Here is a 22415-nt window from a genome sequence, read left to right as displayed (position 1 = left end):
GTGTTTTATACAGTTATACATAGATGAACATTTCCTAGTGGGGAGTATGAAACAAACCAACTGCTTGAATAATAAAGGTTTATAAGTAACCAATTTAAAAAGACTTTATTGCCAGAAGAGTATGTGTGTGTGTGTGTATGTGTGTGCCTGTGTGTATAAAATTTAGAAATGTAATACTCAGTATTAAAAACACAAGAGAAGTGAAAGTATTCAATTACAATACATCATTTTTTTTAACTCACAACAAAATCATACCTAGAGCTTAGGTCTTTATACTCAAATAGTTTCGTGGATAAAAGGGAAGCATTTTGAAAGGTGTCTGACATCATGAAAATATAAATTAAAACCACAATGAGATACCGTTACGCATCAACTGGAATGGCAAAACTTAAGACCATATCAAGTATTGGCAAGGATGCAGAGACACTGGAACTGCTGGTGAGAATATAAAATGGTACAACCACTTTGGAAAAAAAAAGTGATGATTTTTTTTTTTTAATTACACACCACCTACCATATGACCCAGCAATTCCATTCCTAGGTATTTATCAAAGAGAAATAAAAAACATATGTCTACACAAAGACATACATGGAGATTCACAGCAGCTTTATTCATGATAGCTGAAAACTGGAAGCAACCCAAATATCCAGCAACAGGTAAACGGATAAACAAATTGTGGTATATGCATATACTACTACTTAGCAAAAAGGGCGACAAACTACTGATTTATACAACATGGAAGAATATCAAAAGCCTTACACTGAGTGAAACAATCAAGACACAAAAAAGTACATACTGTATGATTCTATTTACAGAAAGTTCTATAAAAGACAAAATTAATTTATAGTGATAGAAAACAGATCAGTGGTTGCCTGGGGCAGAGTGTGGGGGAGGGGACCGACATAAGGGAATTTTTAGGGAGATTAAAATGCTGTCTTGAGTACAATGGTATTTCACAGGTATAAACACATGTAAAACCTCACGAAGCTGATAATTATGGACTCATACAGATGAAGAGAGTTTCAAATTATTAATTTGGGTTGTTAGAAAATTAAATTTGCCTCATGGAAGGGTAGAAGGTTTATGTATAGGTTAAAAGATCATTTGGCATGTTGAACACATTTAAGCATCAGATGGGTAGTTGAACTAGATGATCTTTAATGCTCTTCCGATCATGAGACACTATGACCACTATTAATAGAGAATACAGAGATAATAAAGAATATCACTGTTTTCTACCCTAAAATTGCCCCTTTACATTTTTTTTAATCAGGGAAGTTTTATTATGTTGACTTACAGTAACACAATCAGAAAACTATATTGCAGGTCAGGGCCCCCTAGATTCATAGCGTTTGAAGGTAATAAAGAAGATAAAAATCAAAATACCTTATCCTGAGAAAGATCTTACCAGCTGTGCAGCCAAGACACTGGAGAACTCGCTATTCATGGCATATGGAAGTGCTGTCTGTGCTCTTGAACCATAAGTAGTCTGGAACCTCTTCTTTATCTCATTCAGAAAATTAAAGGCTCGAGAACGTTCAAAATCCTGAAAAGAGATCAACACAGAACTCACATTTAGAAAGTAAACAAAGATGATGTGAGTGATTAAGAACAACAATAAAAAATAGCTAACATTGACTGAGCAATGATTCTATGAGGAGGAACTAGCAATGATCCTATCTTAAAGATAAGTAAAGGAAGGCCCTGAAAAAGTAACTAACTTGTCCAAAGGTCCAACAACTAGTAAATGAAAGAGCTGAGAGTGAATCCAGATATATCAGGTCATTGACAACTGAAGATAATGATAATTATCAACTTCTTGACATCAGGAATTGGGTTTTACTTCCTCCATATATTTTACAGGATCTATTAGAAGGCCCAGCACAAGAATATGTTTAATAAATCCCATAATAATCATACAGTCTTTCATACACACAGATAATACTACTGATATTAACTTCAAATTGAATTTTTTCAATAGTGGTGGTACATTTGAAAAGATCAAGTGACATACTCATGTCTAATCTCAGCCAGCCAAAAATTATGTGTGTTCTCTAGAAGAATACCTTAGAGGAAAAAAATGAATGTGTGTATGTGTGTTTATGTATGTATGTGTATGTGTGTATCAAATTACAGCTCAAGAAATATGAGGCTCGACTCTGACTATCCCAGATTTCATTATTATTTTTTATCTACTCCAAGCTCTTTCACATCAGTCATTTCACATATAGCTGGATTTTTTTCTACTTTTGGAAAATATTGTGAAGTCAGAGATAAAAATCATTGTGATGATCAGTATGGTTGACAGTCATTTCCCTTTCACCCAAGATGCTTAGTCTAAGCCGAGGGTTCTTAAATTGGGGTCAAGGGTCCAAATTCAAGGGGCCCTTGTACTTGGATAGAAAAAAAGATAATCACATCATTATTTTTATCAATTGTTAACTTATATTTCAATTGTGAATATAGGTAGTATATTCATAACCAAGGTAGTATTAACAGTACCTGTAACTATCACCAACAGAAATCTTTTTTCATATACCATCACAGTTATAGATATCTCAAAATATTGTTAACACTCATCACATCAAGATTATTAGTTATTAGACCCATGACTAGACCTTGTTAATGAGTTAATAAAGAAGCATATATATGACTACATCAAGTTTTTAAAATATTTTGAAAACTACATATATATATATTTCAATACAACTGGCTTTGTTAGAATTGTGTGTGTTTTATACATTTAAAAGCATTCTGGAAAAGGAAAATTAAAAAAAGAAAACAAAAACATTCTGGGAGTGTTCCACAAGTGACGAGTCTGTGATACAACAAAGATTAGGAACCCTGATCTATGGCAACCATGCCAATTCCATGTCTCTTTGTCAGTAGACAGTTTAGAAATGAGCATGCAGCCAATAAGACATGAAAGGAAGTTCACTTTGAAAGCAGGGGGAGGGGAGGGCATGCAGCTGGGAAAAGCTTCCTCATTCCTACAATAAGACACTCAAGAAGACACAGTCCCTCTTCTCTGGACATGAATAAATAAGTATGTAGCTCTACATAACCATAATGGCAACCTGTCTGGGAAGAAGGAGACACGGAGGAAAGCAGAGAAGAGAAAGGACCTTAATGACGTCATTAAGTTACTGAGAATTTTGGGCTGAGAGCCGACAGTCATACCTAGCCAATGTAAACTACAGGTTTATATAGCTGATCATAATGTACTGTAATTTTGTTTTTCCAAAGTTCACACACATGAAAGAATTCATTAACTACTGATAGAAGGAATGACGTTATCTAATTTAACATTCCAGGTAAACAATTTTTGAGAGGTTTTGATATCAAAGAATTATAATTATGAACACCAATTCTCACTACAAAATAGAATATAGAAGTTGCAACAGGCTAAGCTAAAACTCTACCAAAATCGAGTTGATTTGCACATACCCCAGTATCAAGTTTTCTTATCATTTGCTGCTCTATATGACAAATGCAAAATATTAACAATTCCAGCTATGTAAAGTTCGCATCACCTTTGCCCACCATAGGTACAGATCAGCAGTCCCCAACCTTTTTGGCACCAGGGACCGGTTTTGTAGAAGACAATTTTTCCAAGGACTGGGGGAGGGGGAATGTTTTCGGGATGAAACTGTTCCACCTCAGATCATCAGGCATTAGTTAGATTCTCATAAGGAGCATGCAACCTAGATCCCTCGGATGTATAGTTCATCACAGGGTTCGCACTCATATGAGAATCTAATGCTGCTGCTGATCTGATAGGAGGTGGAACTCAGGTGGTAATGCTCATAGGCCACTCACCTCCTGCTATGTGGCCTGGTTCCTAACAAGCCACAGACCTGTACCAGTCTGCAGCCTGGGGGTTGGGGACCCCTGGTGTAGATAATAAAGAACTGGCTGTATTAATAGTACACATAGTTAAATAGCAATATGTCTTCAAGTTACTTACATCATCAGTGATACAAAGATATACAATCCTGTCTTGGCAGATGTAATGAAACAAATAACTGTAGAATAAAAGATATAAAACTTACTGTGGTTATAAGCAACATCACTTTTACTTCTATCTTCTATCTATGTATAAGCAAGTTCAGTACTGCCAATGTCACCACATTACTTACGGATACAGTCTCTTCTCCCTCTTCCCCTTCCCAATATACCTGTTTCTTTCAAGTCAAACTGAGAGAAGTAAATAAGAAATAAAAAGAAGATCTCTATTCTAGCTACATAGCACAACAGCATGTGTATTACCCATTAGAACCACAGCTGCAAAAGCATAATTGGACTCTCAAAGCATGAACAAGAGATGACATCTTAGGAGGAGCATGTAATTAAGATTAACCCCCAATAGGCCATATGGTTTTCTTTGCCATATGGTTTTCTTTGCTTTTTCCTAAGTTCTTAAAGCAAACATCTTTTCTACCAAATTCTCAACATTTGAGTACCTACTTTGAGTTAGTTACTGTGCTGGAAGTTGACGATACAAAAAAGCAAAACCACCAACTCCCAGTCTTCACAGGGATCACAGTATAAGAAATTACAGTGCAGCATGGCAAACAGGATGACAGGAAAGTTAAAGGCAGTACATGGTGCTCTGGGGACATATTAATAGATGAGGCACGAAATGGAGATTTGCCAAAGGGTAACCAGAAAGACTTCCTGAAACAAGTGATGTCTGATTTAAGACCTGAAGAATAAGTAACAGACGGCAAGGTAAAGAGTGAGTGAAAGGCCAGGTGTGGTGGTTCATGCCTGTAATCCTAGCACTTTGGGAGGCTGAGGCAGGCAGATTGCTTGAGCTCAGGAATTCAAGACCAGCCTGGGCAACATGGCAAAATCCCATCTCTACAGAAAATACAAAAATTAGCCAGGCATGGTGGCGCACGCCTATAGTCCCAGCTACTCGGGAGGCTGAGGCAGGAGGATCACTGGAACCCAGGAAGTTGAGGCTGTAGTAAGCCGAGACTGCGCCACTGCATTCCAGCCTGGGTAACAAAGTGAGACCCTGTTTCAAAAACAACAACAACAACAAAAAGTCAGCGAAGAGTTTTTCCAGAGAGGAAGCAGCAAGCATAAGGGCCTAGAGATAAAATAGCACATAATAGATTTAGGAAAGTAAAATCGGCTCACATGACTAGAGTATAGAATGTGAAGAAAAGGTAAATTATCTGGACAGACGAGGCTGGACAAGTCAGCAAAAACCAGGTTATACAAGACTTTATAAACCACACTGTGCATTATCCTAAGAATAATGAACAAGCATCCAAAGGTTTTAGCCTAGGGAGGCTGTGATCAGATTTGCACTTTAAAAAGGACACATTGGCTAGAGTGTGGAAAACTGACTCAAAGGAGGACCAGACAGGAGACTACTGCAGTATACCGGGTAAGAAATGAGGAGGGAAATAAACTAAAGTAGAACGGGTAATAAAGAAAAAGGGACAGAGCAGATAGAAGGCAGCATTTATAGAACTTGGTGACTGGCATGAGACAGGTTAACTAAATTTTGCCTCCCAGATTTATACCTTGGGCAAGTGGATAGATAGGGGTACCTGTTGAATTATATTAATGTTCACAGAGGACTGACATGAATTACAAGGAGATACAGGAACTCAGGCAAAATCTTTTCCTCTAACACTCTAAAACTATTTGCACCATTTCCACCAATGACTTCCACATTGCCATATCCAGTGGCTCTCTCTGAAACATATGATAGTGTTGACCACTTTCTTTTGGAAAGTGTTTTCTCTTCACTAGATTTCTTGACATCAGGTTTGCCTGGTGCTATAGACTGAACTGTGCCCTTTCAAAATTCATATGTTATAGTGTGACTATATTTGGAGACAAGGCCTTAGGGAGGCACTTAAGATCAGATGAGGTCATGAGGGTGGGGTCCTCATGATGGGATTAGTGGCTTTGAAAAACAGGAAGAAAGAGATCACTCTCTTTCCAGCACCTGAGAACACAGCAAGAAGGTAGCCATCTGCCAGCCAGGAAGAAGGCCCTCATCAAGAACTGAATCGGTGGGCACCTCACCCAGTCTCCAGAACTGTGAGAAACAAGTATCTGTTGTTTAAGCCACTCAGTCTATGGTATTTTGTTGCAGCAGCTCAAGCAGGCTAATATACCTGGTTTATATCATAGTCCCTTTCCCTCTACACTAACGTTTTCTAGCTTCATTAGCCTCCTGCTTTTTTCACACTTACTCCCTGGAGGGCAGCACGCATTCTCATGTTTTGTTGTTGTTTTCAGCTACCACAATTGTGCTAATGATTCCCAAATCTAGATCTGACCTATCTCCTGAGCTCCAGGACGACCTATACTACTGTCTACTAGACATATCCAACTAGATATACCATAGACAGCTTAAACACAACATGCCCAAAATGAAAGTCATCACTTTACCCACAAAATTTGTTTCTCCTAAACCAGACTTGTGAGTCACTTGGTGCACAGGCCACAAAAGGTAGCAAGGTATGATCCCTGCCATCAAGAAGCCTACAGTCAGGGTACAGAGATAAACAATCATTTCAATTATAATAGAGTCTGAGGCCAGACACGGTGGCTCATGCCTGTAATCCCAGCACTTTGGGAGGCTGAAGCGGGTGGATCAACTGAGGTCAGGAGTTCCAGACCAGCCTGACCAATATGGTGAAACCCCATCTCTACTAAAAATACAAAAATTAGCCAGGCATGGTGGCGCGCACCTGCCATCCCAGTTACTCAGGAGGCTGAGGTGGGAGAATCACTTGAACCCAGGAAGTGAAGGTTGTGGTGAGCTGAGATTGCGCCACTGCACTCCAGCCTGGGCAACAAGAGTGAAACTCCATCTCAAAAAAAAATAAAAAATAAAATAATAATAATAATAATAATACAGTGTGATAAGTGTTACAATATGAACAAATTAGATGCTATGTAGACACATAAAAAGAGTGTCTGATTGGGGTGACTGACTCAGTGTTAGTGTTCAGGGGTTTCTGGAAAAGGAAACATCTAAGTTCAGGAACCCGAAGTGAGATTTTTTAAAAAGTAAGCAGATAAATATATTCCAGTAAAAGGTAACAGCTATTGCAAAGGCTAGGAAGAGAGAAAGAACCTAGCATTGAACTGCAAATGGCTACGTATGGCTGGAAAGCAAAACTGAGGACTAAAGTAGTAAAAGATGAGCCCAGAGAAGGAAAAAGTGGCAGATCTTGAAGAATATTCCAAGTCCTGTTAAGGAATTTTACCTTGAGGGCAGACAGTATCTGTTGAACATGATCAGAACTGCCCTTTTAGAGGCATTAAACTACAAATTAAGAAAGTATTTCGCTTGGGGCCTGTAAAGTGAGCAAAAGTTTACAAGGAGGCTTAAGAGGAGAACAACATTCCTAGAAGATAACAAAAGCATGAAAAAAAGGTACCAAAGCTCAAAATAACACAGCTAGATCAGAGGCACAGGTAGAGAGGCATGGCAGACAGATAACATCTCCTTCTACTATAACTGCATTTTAATTGGATTACATATTCTATACTCTCTTAAAGCTACATATGGCTGTGACTAAATTCTGGCTCATAATACATGAGCAGAAGATATATGCCCTATTTCCCAGTCTTGCCTCTAAAAGGACTACATGTGCTTTCCCTGGACATTTTCCCAGGAGCTACCTAGAAACAGAGTTTGTAAGTCTAATACACTTTTAGGGAAAGTATAAAGCCCAAATCATAAGAGGCTAGGATTATTTAACCCTTAACCTCTAGGCCCACAAACCTATGCTGGCAGGAAGAGGACTACAAAATGTGTACAATTCCCAAAGATGATATACTCTCTAACTCCCATTTTGGATGTGGCCAGAAAGGAAGAACTTCTTGTAGAACAAAGCCAGGAGTCAGGGAAAAAAGGTGAGGGAGTTCCTCCAAGAAAGCAGAACCACTAACCACTACCTGGTCAGAATAGGGGTCTTTGAAATTGTGTGAGGCAATTATTTGATCATTACTGGAAAGCAATGACTTCTACATGTTTCTCATTCTTCCCTTTTCCAAACGGGAGTTTGTAACTCTCACTATGATGATCCTTATTTCACCGTTGTCTACTGGGTTAGGCTGGGAGAGCAGGGAAAACATATGACTTATCTTTTAGTTTATGGTCAGTAGACCACAGGAGCCACACCAGGGCCTGATGGAGAGGACTGTGTACCACCTAGACATGCTGGACTTGGAGCCAAACACAGTGACTAGATAGGTCTTTTGAGCTACCTTTCTCAGAGAAGAGGCGTATTCTATGTTTGGGAAGAAAGGTTCACTGAAATATCTGGGTGGCCAGAAGAGCAGACTGGAAGACTGCAAGTCATCCCCTGATATCCTATAACTTCCTCCAGAGTAACAGAGTTTTAGTTGAGCCTACGACTGGATAGCCAGAAGAAAATTCCTGGCCTCCCTTCTAGCTATGTTAGCTACATGACTGTGTAGTGAACAATAAGATGTAAGTAGAAACTTCTCAACAATAACAGGCCACTTCTGGGTCCTGCCTTTAAAATTACTGGGCAAGCACTGGGATATAACAAGCACCAAAGGAGCTGCCTTGGCCAGAGGTGGAAAGCACTAATTGCTTTGGGAATTAGGGAATCGGAAATGGCAGAGCCACCCCAACATCCCAAACCACTCATCTCTGGACTATCTCACTAAAATTAATACTGTATCTCGGGGGTCTCTCTCACAGTAGCTTAGAGTGGACCTTAAACTGTATAAGGGGTTAGCCATAGAAAGTAATAAGGACCTCATTCTGAGATAAGAACTAAGGAAGTAAGGCTGGGTTAAGTAAGAAAAGATTTTCAAGTGCCAATGGGGAAGGTTGAGGCACTTTTTAAAACTAACTACTAAGACTTCCCATCTATGGCCACTCTAACAGTCACCAGAGTGATCTTTCTAAAGCAAAAACTGACTGAAGGCCAGGCGCGGTGGCTCACGCTTGTAATCCCAACACTTTGGGAGGCCAAGGCAGGTGAATCACTTGAGGTCAGGAGCTTGAGACCAGCCTGGCCAACATGGTGAAACCCCGTCTCTACTAAAAATACAAAAATTAGCTGGGCATGGTGGTACACACCTGTAATCCCAGCTACTCAGGAGGCTAAGGCACGAGAATCATCTGAACCTGGGAGATGGAGGTTGCAGTGAGCCAAGACCGCACCACTGCACTCCAGCCTGGGTGACAGAGTGAGACTCTGTCTCTAAATAAATAAATAAATAAATAAATAAAACCTGACTGTGTCACATCCTGGCTGAAAACCTTCAATGCCTTCCCACTGCCCACAGGGTAAAGTCCAAGCTCTTAATATGGCCTACAAGGCTCTACATGACTTTTCTTCTACCCATCTCTCTTTAGCTTTATTTTCACCATCCTGGGCACCAGTCACAGAGAACAGTCTGCAATTCCCTAAATATGCCCGCCCTATGATCTCATGCCTCCATACTTCTCTACCTGCTGTTCCTTCTACTTGGAATACCATCCTCCTATCTACTACTTCCCACCCTCCCACCCTTGACATCATGGATTTGACTGCCTCCCTCATTAAACTATAACCCTTATGAGGCAAATACTACATTTCTTGTTATATCCCCAGCACCAAGCAAAGTGCCTGGCAATAGTTAAGCGCTCAGTAAATATTTACTGAAAGAATGAACAAAGGAACATTATCTATCTTATCTGAATCATTTCACATATCACACAGCTCTAGAGCAAAGTCATTTTTATATTTAACATTTCCATATCTTTCTTCAAAATAAAATAATATCACTTCAATAATAGAATAAAATAATTACAAGTTAAATTTATAAGTAACAAAACCAGATATTTTCTAAGTTGTTGAAGGTTACTATTCTGTCAGCTTATTCAAATTATGTACCTAGAAGCTTGTTTTCTACTTTTCTATCATTCTGATTACAGTAACAGAATTCCCTTCTTTCATCCCTTACCACATGCAGAACAGAACTCACTTGCCATGTGAGTATGTTAGTTTGTTATTTTCTGAAGGTATCTTGGCCAGAATCTGCTCTGTCACCTCCAGGAAGTTTCCTCCACACCAAGCATGTTTGGCAAGGATAGTGGTCCCCCTGGCAACAACAGCAAAAAGAATCGCCATGGCTTCAGTCTATCAAAAGGAAAAAGACACAGATTTAGAATATTTATTTGACATAATCTTCCAAAAGTAACTTACTATCATTTACCAACATACTACCTGGAGATAATATCTAACAAGGTACTATAACATGAAACTTAACAACAGACTTAACAGCAGGCTTTAAAAAAAAGGTCAAAGTTTCCTACAAACTTACAACCTAAGCCATGCTTGTATGCATATAAAGAGACATACAAAACACATATACACACACACACACCATTGATAGATTTCATTTACAAATTATTACAGCACAAACAGATATCACCCTTTTGAAAAGCAATGACTATAGATAGCAAAGGTACATAAAGATGTCTTCATTCTTTAATGTAGAAATTTCATCCTGAAAATTTATCCTAGAGAAATAGTTCAACAGAAGACTGTAGATTCATAAAGATAACTATTAACAATAAAAATAGCCTATATTTATTGTTTACTATGTGCCAGGTACCATTTTAAGTACTTTATAATTATTAATCCATTTAGTCCTCACAACTCAATGAGATTATACACTATTATGATACTTCTATTATAGATGAGAAAACTGAAGCACAAATGACTTAAATAATTTCCCCCAAATTACAGAGCTAGTAAGTGTGGAGCTGCAATTTAAACCTAGGCAGTACGGTTCTAGAGCCCATAATCTTATCCTTTTACTGTACACTGCCAGTATAAAGTCATTATCCATAATAGAAACAAAGTGAAAATAACTCAAAGCTTCCACAAGAAAGGAATGGTAAGACCCTTCATAAACAAAACATTACTAAAACAATATGGCATGAGTTTAAGATTATTTTCCTTAAGTCTGCCTATGAATATGTGCTATTATTTCCCACCTAACAAGCCCAGCTTCTCTTATTTAATGACGTAAACATAAAAAGAGATGAACAAATGCTTTACTAGTCTTCGATTAACTGTTAAACCTACTCTTATTTGTTAACATGCTCAGCACCCAACATACCAGTGGTTCTCAAACTGTAGTGGGAATACAAATCATCTTGTGTGGCAGAGTATGAGTCACTTGCTAAAAATTCAAACTCTTGGCATCACTTCCTGAAATTCTGATTCCGTAGGCCTGAGGTAGGGCCCTGGAATCTGTATTTAACACAAGTCTGTCTGGATGCAGGTGATTCACACAAATATACTTTGTGAAACACAACAGCAAACTACAAACTGCTTGAGACTAGGGAATATGCAGATTCCTTATTGCAATCCCAGCATGGAAGGACAGCACACAGAGCAGAAGGTGCTCATCTGTCTCTTGGGCTGAATGTCTCTTGGGGGTCTCTGTTTCATTCCTACTCTTGAATTGAAGTTGTTCCCCAGGGTTGTGATCTCGACCATCTTCTTTCTAGAATTCTCCTTACACATAGGTAGCAAGTTATAGTTTCCAAATTGCTGTCTTATACTTTAATTTCCCTTGATCCTAAAGCCTCCCTAACTGTGGATCCTACTGTTCTGTTTCTTTTCCTTTTTTTTTTGAGACAGGATCTTGCTCTGTCACCCAAGCTCCAGGCAAGAGTGCAGTGGCACAATCTCGGCTCACTGCAGCCTCCACTTCCCAGGCTCAAGTGATCCTCCTAACTCAGCCTTCGTAGTATCTGGGACTACAGGTGTGTGCCACCATACCCAGCTATTTTTGTATTTTGTTGTAGAGACAGGGTTTCACTATGTCACCCAGGCTGGTCTTGAACTCCTGGGCTCAAGAGATCCACCTGCCTTGGCCTCCCAAAGTGTTGGGATTACAGGCATGAGCCACCATGCCTGGCCCTGTTCTGTTTCTTCAAAGCATTGCTACGCATTATCTCTGCTCCTCTGCCTCCTTTTAATTCTTCTACTTACTATAATCTGGCTGTTGCCCTTAACACTCCAAAAAAACCACGCTTCCTAAGGTCACCAACAGCCTTTGTGTTGCAAAATACAGTGGTTGCTTCTCTATTCTTACCTTATTTGACCTCTCAGGCAGTCAACACTGCTGACCAACCCTCCTTGAAATGCTCCTACGTCTCTGGCTGCTCTTTCTGTCTTCTTGCTGACTCTTCCTCCTCTACCTGACCTCTAAATGTTGACTTTCCTCCGGGACTGATTTTGTGTCCTTTTATTCCCAGATGAGCTCAGTTAGATCTGCCATTTTAAACATGATTTATTTGCTGAAGATAAATTGCATACAGAAAAAAGGAAGAGTGCTGAGGAAAAAACCCAAAGCACAACCAACAGTTGGGGGAAAGGTAGATAGAGACTCACAAAGACTAAGGAGGACCAAATGGGAAAGCCAAAAGTGTGGTGGCCCAGAAGCCAAAAGGAAAGAAAGAGAATGAAGACTGTAAAAGCATCAATGAAATTTTATAACAAGGAAGGAGGTCATTGCTTAGGGTCAAAGAGACATACAGTAGAGAGGAACAAAAACGCAAAGAGAAACAGATATAAGAAATCATATGGTCCCTGGAACAGAGAGATGAAAAAGTAGGAGCCTCAGTCCCTGTGCAGGTTCAAGAAGAAAACTGAGCTTGGCAACAATTAATACAAAAAGATCTAGTGTTTCAGTGGACTGTAAGTTCATTATGAACCAACAGTATGAGATATTGCTTAAAAATGCTTACATAATCTCAAAGTACATTAAGAAACAGGGTGTCTTGACCTGTTTAAGTACTAGTCCCATTACACTCTGTGCTGGTTAGAACATATGTGAAATACTGAATTCAATTCTGGGTAGAATATTTAATGATTGGACAAAAGGGAGACAATATGGGTGAGAGACATGGAGAGTATGTCATCTGAAGACTGGCTGGAGGAACTAGAGATATGTAACATGAGAAAGAGGACTTAGAAGGAACATTACAATAGTTTTTGAGTTTATATAAAGTACAGTCACCTGGAACAGGGAGCACATTATTCGGAATATAACTAGGAACAATGGATATAAGTTATAGGCAAGTAGTGTTTCATTCAATAAAAACAGTCCCCAACTTAAAAATGACTGTTAAACAGTGGGTACATAGCAACAGAAATTTTACTTTCCTTCCAGATGTCACTAATGGGAATTCCTTCCTCTCTCCTATACTGCTAAAAATCCCACCTATGAAGTCTTACCTGCCCCAACTGTAAGCGTCTTGTAATAGAATCCATAACGTCTTGATGAGTATTGGGATAACAGAAACAACTGTGGTACAATGAACACTGCATTTGAAGTTAGAAAACCTGGCTCTGCTAATTATTAGCAGTATATAAATGCCTACTAAACCATGAAGTGCTATATAAAGATAAGATCCAAGAAGAAAAAGAATGAAAAGATAAGCCAGAGAGAGAAGGGAAGAAAAAAAGATAATGCAACATAAAGGAAAGCCCCATATCAACTCTGTTCCTCTTTGTTCTCCTATTCACTCCTCACTTGGTCCCACAGCCATCATCCCAATTCTACTTCATTCCTGCTAAGAACCCTGTATTAGTTTCTTGTAGCTGCAGTAATAAAGTACCAAAAACTTGGTTGCTTAAAACAACAGAAATGTATTGCCTACCAGTTCTGAGGATTAAAAGTCCAAAATCAAGGTGTTGGCAGGGCTATGCTCCCTCTGAAACCTGTAGGAGAGAATCTTTCCTTATCTCTTTCTAGCTTCTGATAGTTTGGTGGCAATCCTTGGTGTTCCTTGGCTTGGAGATGCAGCACTTCAATCTTTACCTCTGTAGTCACATGGTGCACTCTGTATCTGTGTCTTCACACTGCATTCTCTGTGTCTCTTCTCTTTTATTATATGGATGCCAGTCATATTGGATCAAGGGCCCACTCTACTCCAGTGTGACCTCATTTTCAATTACATCTTAATTACATCTGCAAAGATCCTATTTCTAAATAAGGTCCCATTCACAGGTACCATGGGTTAGGACTTCAACACAGCTTTCTGGAGGACACAATTCAACCCACAACAAGCCCCCATTTTAAACTGATACTACACCTGATCTTAGCCAAAAAGCTGACAAGCAATGCAGACTTCCATTTTAGAAACTCACTGTTCACCCAAACAAATCCTACTCTTCCCTTTCCAGATACTCATATTGCCCAACTTGCCTCCCTCTCTAAAACCTCTATCCCTTCTTTTTCCTTGCTCATATTGGAGGACTGTCCTTAGAGCTAAGGGCTAGAAGGGTCACCCACAACAGCTTAGAGTTAGAAAAGTCTGTTTTTACTATGTTAAGGGACTAAAGAAATGATATTTTTGTTCTAGTTGTTGGGTTTCAAAAAAAAGATATGCTATAAGGGAATTCAAATGAGAATTATAAATGCAGTCTTTTAATAGAGGAGTTATTGTAAATTGTGGGGAAGGTCTTCAAGTCCACTAAATTAAAAGTTAAAATGATACTGGTTGGCATAACAACGTAAATGTCATGGATAGCATTATTTATAGAAGAAAATACATCCAGCGTTCCAAACAACAAGCTTACAACAGTACTTTTAAAATATATACATTTGTAAGTAAGGAATTGCCTGTATAAAAAAATTTGGTAATAAAATAGAACAGCAATGATGAAACTGCTCCTTCTCAGCAAAAGCATCTTCAAGTAGAGGCTGAAGACAGTTTCAGGTAACTAAGGGGAAAGGCCAAGTCCATGTGTTTTGAGAAATCTTTTAATTCTGCATTTGTATTTTGATAACGCTGAAAAATGTATAACAATATTCTGGATCATCTACATGTGTGTCTTATAAATGAGCAATGGCACACAATTCAGTGCTGCACTTGCATTCCTGTCTATAAAGAAATAGGTGTCAATAAATCACCTAAAATGACAATGCTTAATGTTTACATCTTAGAAGCATCTGGCTGATCTTAGGTTGGCACATCCTAAATTCATGACAGTCATGACTCAAGCACTCTTGTACTGCTGTTGTTTTTAATCCGTTATAAAGACAAAATTTGTCTTTTGCAGTAATGATTTACAATTGAAAGATATCTGCATGGAATTAGACTTCAGTTCTGGCTGGGCGCAGTGGCTCATGCCTGTAATCCCAGCACTTTGGGAGGCCGAGGCAGGTGTATCACCCAAGGTCAGGAGTTCGAGACCAGCCTGATCAACACGGAGAAACCCTGTTTCTACTAAAAATACAAAATTAGCCAGGCGTGGTGGCGCAGGCCTGTAATTCCAGCTACTTGGGAGGCTGAGGCAGGAGAATCGCTTGAACCCAGGAGATGGAGGTTGAGGTGAGCCAAGATCATGCCATTGCACTTCAGCCTAGGCAACAAGAGCAAAACTCTGCCTAAAAAAAAAAAAAAAAAAAAACCAAAAAACTTTAATTTTAATACTTAAGACTTTAACTGACATCCTGAAAATAACAATGTGGCAGAATAACATTACCACTTAAATTATCTCAGGCGAAGGAGAAAGTAATACTCAAAGATGTGTTTCTTGGCCGGGCACAGTGGCTCATGCCTGTAATCCCAGCACTTGGGGAGGCCGAGGTGGGTGGCGAGACCAGCCTGACCAAAAATGGTGAAACCCCATCTCTACTAAAAATACAAAAAACAATTAGCCGGGCGTGGTGGTGCACACCTGTAATCCCAGCTATTCAGGGGGCTGAGGCAGGAGAATTGCTTGAACCTGGGAAGTGGAGGTTGCTGTGAGCCGAGATCGCGCCACTGCACTCCAGTCCAGGTGACAGAGCAAGATTCCGTCTCAAAAAACAAAACAAACAAAAAAAGATGTGTTTCTACCAATTAGAAACCAAATGATACCAAAACATGCTGTGTAAACAGAGGTTATACAACGGTTCAAATAAAGTAGTACAATTAACTCATTACATAGCACATGGTGATAGGCAATGCAAAATTTTTAAAAAGTATTCTGTATCATTATTTATATTATTGCAGGAGGACCTATTATGTTAATTCTTGCAAGAGTTCATTGGCAGAATGTTTCATAGGAAATATAAAAAGGAAATTAATTTTTTTCCACCTTTATATCATGAGCAGATTATTAAACTAACTGGCCCACTAAATTAATGGAGGGAGGTACACAAGGTGCCTGGGAAGAGATAGGAGATCATTTTAGGAGGGATGGATGGAACGAGAAAGCATAGAGGTGAGAACAAAGTAAAGAAGGTACATAAGTTAGCCTGATAAGATGAAATGATCCACCTTTGGTGAATGAGAAGGTTGAGGAATACGGCTGATGGCCTTACATAAAGAAGGCCTTGTATAAATCATGTCATTTAAATTTGATCAAATAGGGAGTCTTTCTATTTCAATCCAACACGTATGTACTGGCAGGTTACTATATGACAGTCAAAGTAGACACTAGAGGTATAAAGTTAAGGAAGAAGGGATTCCAATACTTGAGGGAGCCATAGAACAATGGGGAAAGACATATAAATAAACGCGATAAAGAATAATAAGTGAATAATCTCAGAATGTCCACAATTGCTCAGAAAATGTCTTAATGTTTTGTGATGATCTCACCTTGGATGAAGAACAGGAATGTAGGTGTCAGCCTATGCCTTAGGAATTTCCTCAGTATACTGTTAGGATTACTTATCCTTGGAAGAGAGCTCAAAGTGTCTATTTTACCCTATTTTCCCAGTGCTCAGCACAGTGCCTACCATCTAATATTCCCTCAAATATTTGTTGAATAAATGAGTGAACATTGAGCATATTTTGGTTTTAAATATACTATAAATGGTAGATAACTTTATATTCAGAAGGACCTGGTAAGAATAATATTTTCACAACCAAACTATATTTCTCAGTAAGATAAAGCAGTTGAGCTAATAGTAATTCAATCCCCCACTCTTCTCTCTGGGTCTTATAAGGAATAAACCAACTATAGATAAACCATGAATTCTGATGCAACAACCTTGGAGGAGATAGAAGAATGAAGAATAAACACTGCTTAGACAGGGGAAAAGAAGAGGTGTTTATGAAAAGTCATGTTACAGATCAAGATTATTCCTGTTGGTATTACAACTATTCTTTCTGGACGATGCTCTGAGACCCAGTCCGATCCCTCTGACTTTCTTAGGATAGGATCCCACCCTTTCAAGTCAACCACCTGTTTTATTTCGCATTAACCAATATATAACATAATCCCGATTATTCCTGTTTTCCCCTCTAGACACAAACATGTAAGTTCCTGAGAGTAGCAACATCTTAAGTCTTATTTACAGCTGTATCCCCTGCACTTAAAAGAGTGTCAAGCATATACCAGCCGTTCAATAAATATTTGTTAAATATATGAATGGATCTGCTCTCAGCCACAGGTATTCAAAGGGAATTAATATCCCAAACATGACTGTATCCTCTGGGATCAATGGAGGGAGAATGGAGATACAGGTAGTTGAAAGCAATTAATGAGGCCGAATGAAGACAGTTGATTGTTTGTGAGAGTTATGGGAGAGGGAGATGTAAAGCATTTACCAAAGTACGCGGTCAGAATTTGATAAACATTGGCCACTAATAAAAACACCAAACAGGTCTGAAGCTGAGGAAACGGGTCGGTCAGAAATACAGTTCCTGAACAGACGAAGAAGGGGACTGTCAATACTGAGCAGTGGAGGAAGGGCGAATAAGGGGCTAGGAACCCACGAAGGAGCATAAACAGCCAGAAGTAGAAGGTGAAGCAGAAAGTGACGCCATGGAACAAGGACGTAGAGAGTTTTTGGAAGACTCGGGGGATCTCAAGAGATTTAAATGCTACAGAAAGGTCTTGTAGAATGCAAACTGAGAGAAAGTTAACATTTTTTCCCTCCTGTAATGACAGCTGAAGTGACGCATTCTGACACTCTAACTCGAAGCCTTTCCAGTGGCATAAGACGCCAAAACTGGTCCTGCCCGACAACTGAAACTGTCGACACCAGAGAAGCCCAAGCCACCCTTGCACTGCCTCCTCGCTCCACCCCAGCACCTTTCCGTCTACGCCTCCGCCCTCTCCCCGCAGTTCTCTCCTCGCCTCCCGCAGAGCGCGCCCCACTCCATTTACCTGTCCGGGCACCCTCTAAGGGCGCGCGGGCTCGGGACCGAGGGGCGCGGGTCAGCGAAGTGTCGCCAACTGCCAGCTCCCAGAGCAGGCTGGGACCGGACGCCGGGACCGGACGCCGCCGACTTCCGCATGAAGCGCCCCGCCTACGCGTGGCCTCTTGGGAGTGGGAGCGCTCCTCCAATGGCAGCAGGCGACAGGGCTAGGCCTGCTGCGTTCCCAGCTGCCCGCACTTCCCAGGAGCCGTACTGCATTCTGGGAGTAGTAGTTCCGACTGGAGCATCCCTGAGTGTCTCACGTTCGTTCGACATTTCTTGTGGTAAACAGCGTCAAACGCCGTATAGGGATCCAGGAAAATGAGAGGATGCAGGCTAGATAAAGAATCTACCAGCAATGGTGGGCGGCATAAATGAAGAACCAAGCTGGCCCCGTCTCTCCTTCTTAGTCTCTGTAGGCAGCGTCGCCTGTTTCTTCACAGACAAAATAGAGTTCATCTGACAGGAGCTGCCTCTACTTTCGCCATGAAATTTTCTAATTTTCTTGTACCTCTCACCAATCCTTTCTCCTGTTCTTTTTGCACTAATAATAATAATAATAAACGACTACTCTCCTTTGATCTAAGCCAGCCCTCTTCCATCCCTATTCCCTGTTGCTGACTCAGAGTCAAGCTCCTCTGATGAACCCTGCTGTTGCATGACTCTTCGACGGCTCTCTGCTAACTGGCTCTTTACTATCAGGACTTAAAGGCTGTCAAAATTTCTCTCATCTAAAACATTCCAAAGTCACCTTTCTTAACCCCATACCCTATGCCCCCTCACCAAACACAGAAAAGCTAGTGGTCTTTCTCCTACCTCTCCTTTACAGACAAAATTCTCAACAGTGTTGCTAAAACAAATAGATAATTTTCAGCCATTACCATATTTCAACTCTGCAGGATTTTACTTTGATTATTCCTTTTTTTTTTTTTTTTTTGAGACAGAATCTCACTCTGTTGCCCAGGCTGGAGTGCAGTGCCCTGATCTTGGCTCACTGCAAGCTCTGCCTCCCGGGTTCAAGTGATTCTCCTGCCTCAGCCTCTTGAGTAGCTGGGATTACAGGCGCGTGCCACCACATGCGGCTAATTTTTTATATTTTTAGTAGAGACGGGGTTTCACCATATTGGCCAGGCTGGTCTCCAACTCCTGACCTCGTGATCCACCCGCCTCAGTCTTCCAAAGTACTGGGATTACAGGCACGAGCCACCGCACACGGCCCTTATTCCCTCCTTTTTGAACCCCTTTATTCTCTTAGCTCTTTCCAAGACACTACACCCTCCTGGTTCTCCTCCCACCTCTGTGGCAGCTCTTCATTTTCTTTTGAAATGTTCACATTCCATAGGGTTCTGCCCTACGCCATCTTCTCTTCTTACTCTTCACACTCTTCCTGGCGATCTTAATCATTCCCCTTGTTTTATCTCCCCTTTGCAAAGGTTCACATTTCATATTAATATTAACTTAATTATATTGTATTCAATATCTATTCTTTAAGAGGCAGCATAGTATCTTAGAAAAAGAATGAGTTTTAGAGTCAGAGAGATCTGAGTTACTAAGCTGTGTGAACTCTAAATATTGCCTCTCTTTAGAGCTTTTAGGACTCTAGCAAAGCCCCCTCTTACTCCATATTCTCTCCTAAAGTAATCTTATCTATACCCTAAAATTTGTAATGAATTATCTGGCCATGTAAGATGTGCCTGCTTCCCCTTTGCCTTCCACCATGATTGTAAGTTTCCTGAGGCCTCCCTGTCAGAGGCATGTGAACCAGAGCAATTTTATCTTGAATAGGAGCTGGGTAAAATAAGGCCGAGACCTACTGGGCTGCATTCCCAGACAGTTAAGGCATTCTAAGTCGCTGGATGAGATAGGAGGTCAGCACAAGATACAGGTCATAAAGACCTTGCTGATAAAACAGATTGCAGTAAAGAAGCCAGCCAAAACCCACCAAAACCAAGATGGCGACGAGAGTGAATGTACACAGCCTAATTTCCTTAATATGGTTATTTTCAGCATGTAGGGTTACCATAGTGAATGCTGGGGCACTGATAAACAGGGATATCTAGATATTTAGAAATAGCTCCTGTATAAGTGTTCATCCTAGAGCTGGCAAATGCAGACCCTAGAAGGGCAGGACAGGGGAGCCCTATATTCCAGTGGGACAGCAGAAATATTTGCCTCCTGGCAATTGGATCAGGATTGGATCCTGGCAATTGGATCAGGTTTTGCCTCCTGGCAATTGGATCAGGAATCTGATCCAGTCCTCCCTTGATGGGACTGAAGTAAGTTACTAAATCTTGGAGCCTTAGTTTTCTCCCCTGTAAAATGGAGATAATTCTGTCCACCAAGTCCTAGGACGATCACATGAGATAACAGAGATGAAAGCAGTCTGTTGACTTTTAAAGGGCTGCCAGATGTTCTAAATTATTACTATGCTGGGCAGTGCTGCAAATATGCATCTTAGATTTAGCAGATTGTCCTCTATCCTACTTAATTTTATTTTATTGTAAGTTCTGGGGTACATGTGCAGGATGTGCAGGTTTGTTACACAGGTAAAAGTCTGCCATGGTAATTTGCTGCACCTATCAACCCATCACCTAGGTATTAAGCCCAGCATGCATTAACTATTTTTCCTGATGCTCTCCCTCCCCCAACCCCACCCCGACAGGCCCCAGTGTGTGTTGTTCTCTTCCCTGTGTCTTTGTGTTCGCATTGTTTAGCTCCCACTTATAAGTGAGAACATGCAGTGTTTGGTTTTCTGTTCCTGCATTAGTTTGGTGAGGATAATGGCTTCCAGCTTCACGTGATGTGTTATTTTGTGGTTTACAAACACATCTAGTGATTCTGTTGCTTTTGAATCAAAATAATTCACACGATTCCAGTGTATCACTGATCGCCATTGCTGTTCATGCTTCTTTTCTCTTGGATGTTTCAACTTAGGCAACTTTTCCTCCTCTTATGTTATGCTCAAAACAGACCTACATCAAGGATACCCGTTCTCGTTTGAAATTCACAATCAGTAGAGGGCGCTAACACATTATCAATAGCTATAAAGTAATTGACATTTGAGTATGGGATATATTTTTCACTGCAGCTTATTCCAGTTAGAGTCATCACGTATCTTCCTCTGTTTATCTGAGCCATCTGTGGTTCTAACAAGAGCTTTTGCAAAGCAGTTGTGAATAATTATTATCTTTTTTTTTTTTTTTTTGAGACGGGGTCTGGCTCTGTTGCCTAGGCTGGAGTGCAGTGGCGAGATCACAGCTCACTGCAGTCTTGAACTCCTGGACTCAAGAGATCCTCCAGCCTCAACCTCCCTAGTAGCTGGGACTACAGACACGTGCGACTACCCCCAGCTAATTACTTCTGAGGTGTCTGTGTTCCACATAGTAGTAAGATATCTCATTACATCAAGAATATGCCATTTCTTTATATCTGTGATAGGAACACTGCTTCTCATAATGTGTCAAGCACTTCCAGCATCCACATTTTGATTATTTATTATATCTCAGTTTAATAGCTACTTGTAGCCACAGTGCTGGCAGGCAAAAAAAAATTTTTAAGGCCACAGATGTGTCTGATTTAAACCTTCAATGACTATGTGCAGCTATTGGTAATAGAGTGTTCACGTTCTGGCAAGCCATTTTTCTCTCTAATTATAGGAACCATTCCCTAAACAACCTGCTAGATATCAGTGCATTTTTGTTAATTTTCTATGCACACAGTTAAATTGTGTATATAAAGGAAATTTTAAATTCTTCATAGAGGTGATTTAAATTTCTTGTTCTCAACACTCTGACAAAAGAAGGCTGATGACCCAACTCTCTTTATATATTTATTTTTGTCCAGAGAAATATTTTTCTGTCAGAGAATGACTCTGGTTTGGTTGCAGATTACAGAGGTGTAGTAGATGTGCCCCATGGGTACATCTATTCAGATTTTGCTTCCTACTTTCAAGATCTTCAGCAAACAAAGTTATTGTAGATTCTTCAACTTTTAGGTGAAGTGATGTGATATTGTGATAATGCTGAAAGCATTGTCATTTGCTATAAGACTTGACATCAACTCCCATCTGGAGAGCAATTTCATTAGCCTTTCTAGAAACTCGTGAGCATGCAGATATAGAAATACCTGCTTTGATTTGGCAAAGTTATTCAAGTGTTTTATTTACTAAGTTACCACGCTTTGCTCCTCCATTCTGTTACCAATTTCACCTCCCCTGGCTGCTTGTCTTTTTATCTTTTCCTAATGTTTAAG

General features: G+C 40.1%; 1 protein-coding gene across 3 annotated transcripts in view; it reads right to left on the bottom strand.

Annotated features, from left to right (window-relative positions):
• The window catches only part of VAMP7 (vesicle associated membrane protein 7), a 71312-nt gene extending 52998 nt beyond the window's left edge, over nt 1–18314 (bottom strand). Inside the window, exons 1-4 of one of the 3 annotated variants that reach the window (XM_025373210.1) lie at nt 18133–18314; nt 9989–10143; nt 3969–4026; nt 1410–1547 (exon numbers count right to left, since the gene is read on the bottom strand). In XM_025373210.1, coding sequence (XP_025228995.1) covers nt 1410–1547; nt 3969–4026; nt 9989–10134 — 342 coding nt within the window. In that variant the 5' untranslated portion in view covers nt 10135–10143; nt 18133–18314. The remainder of the gene's footprint in view (nt 1–1409; nt 1548–3968; nt 4027–9988; nt 10144–18132) is intronic. The other 2 variants (XM_025373209.1, XM_025373211.1) reach the window with 2 other exon arrangements.
• Nucleotides 18315–22415: the final 4101 nt, after the last annotated feature.

The sequence above is a fragment of the Theropithecus gelada genome, chromosome X (assembly GCF_003255815.1).
Source record: "Theropithecus gelada isolate Dixy chromosome X, Tgel_1.0, whole genome shotgun sequence".
In the NCBI taxonomy this organism is placed as follows: Eukaryota; Metazoa; Chordata; class Mammalia; order Primates; family Cercopithecidae; genus Theropithecus; species Theropithecus gelada.
This window is presented reverse-complemented; position numbering and strand designations above follow the sequence as displayed.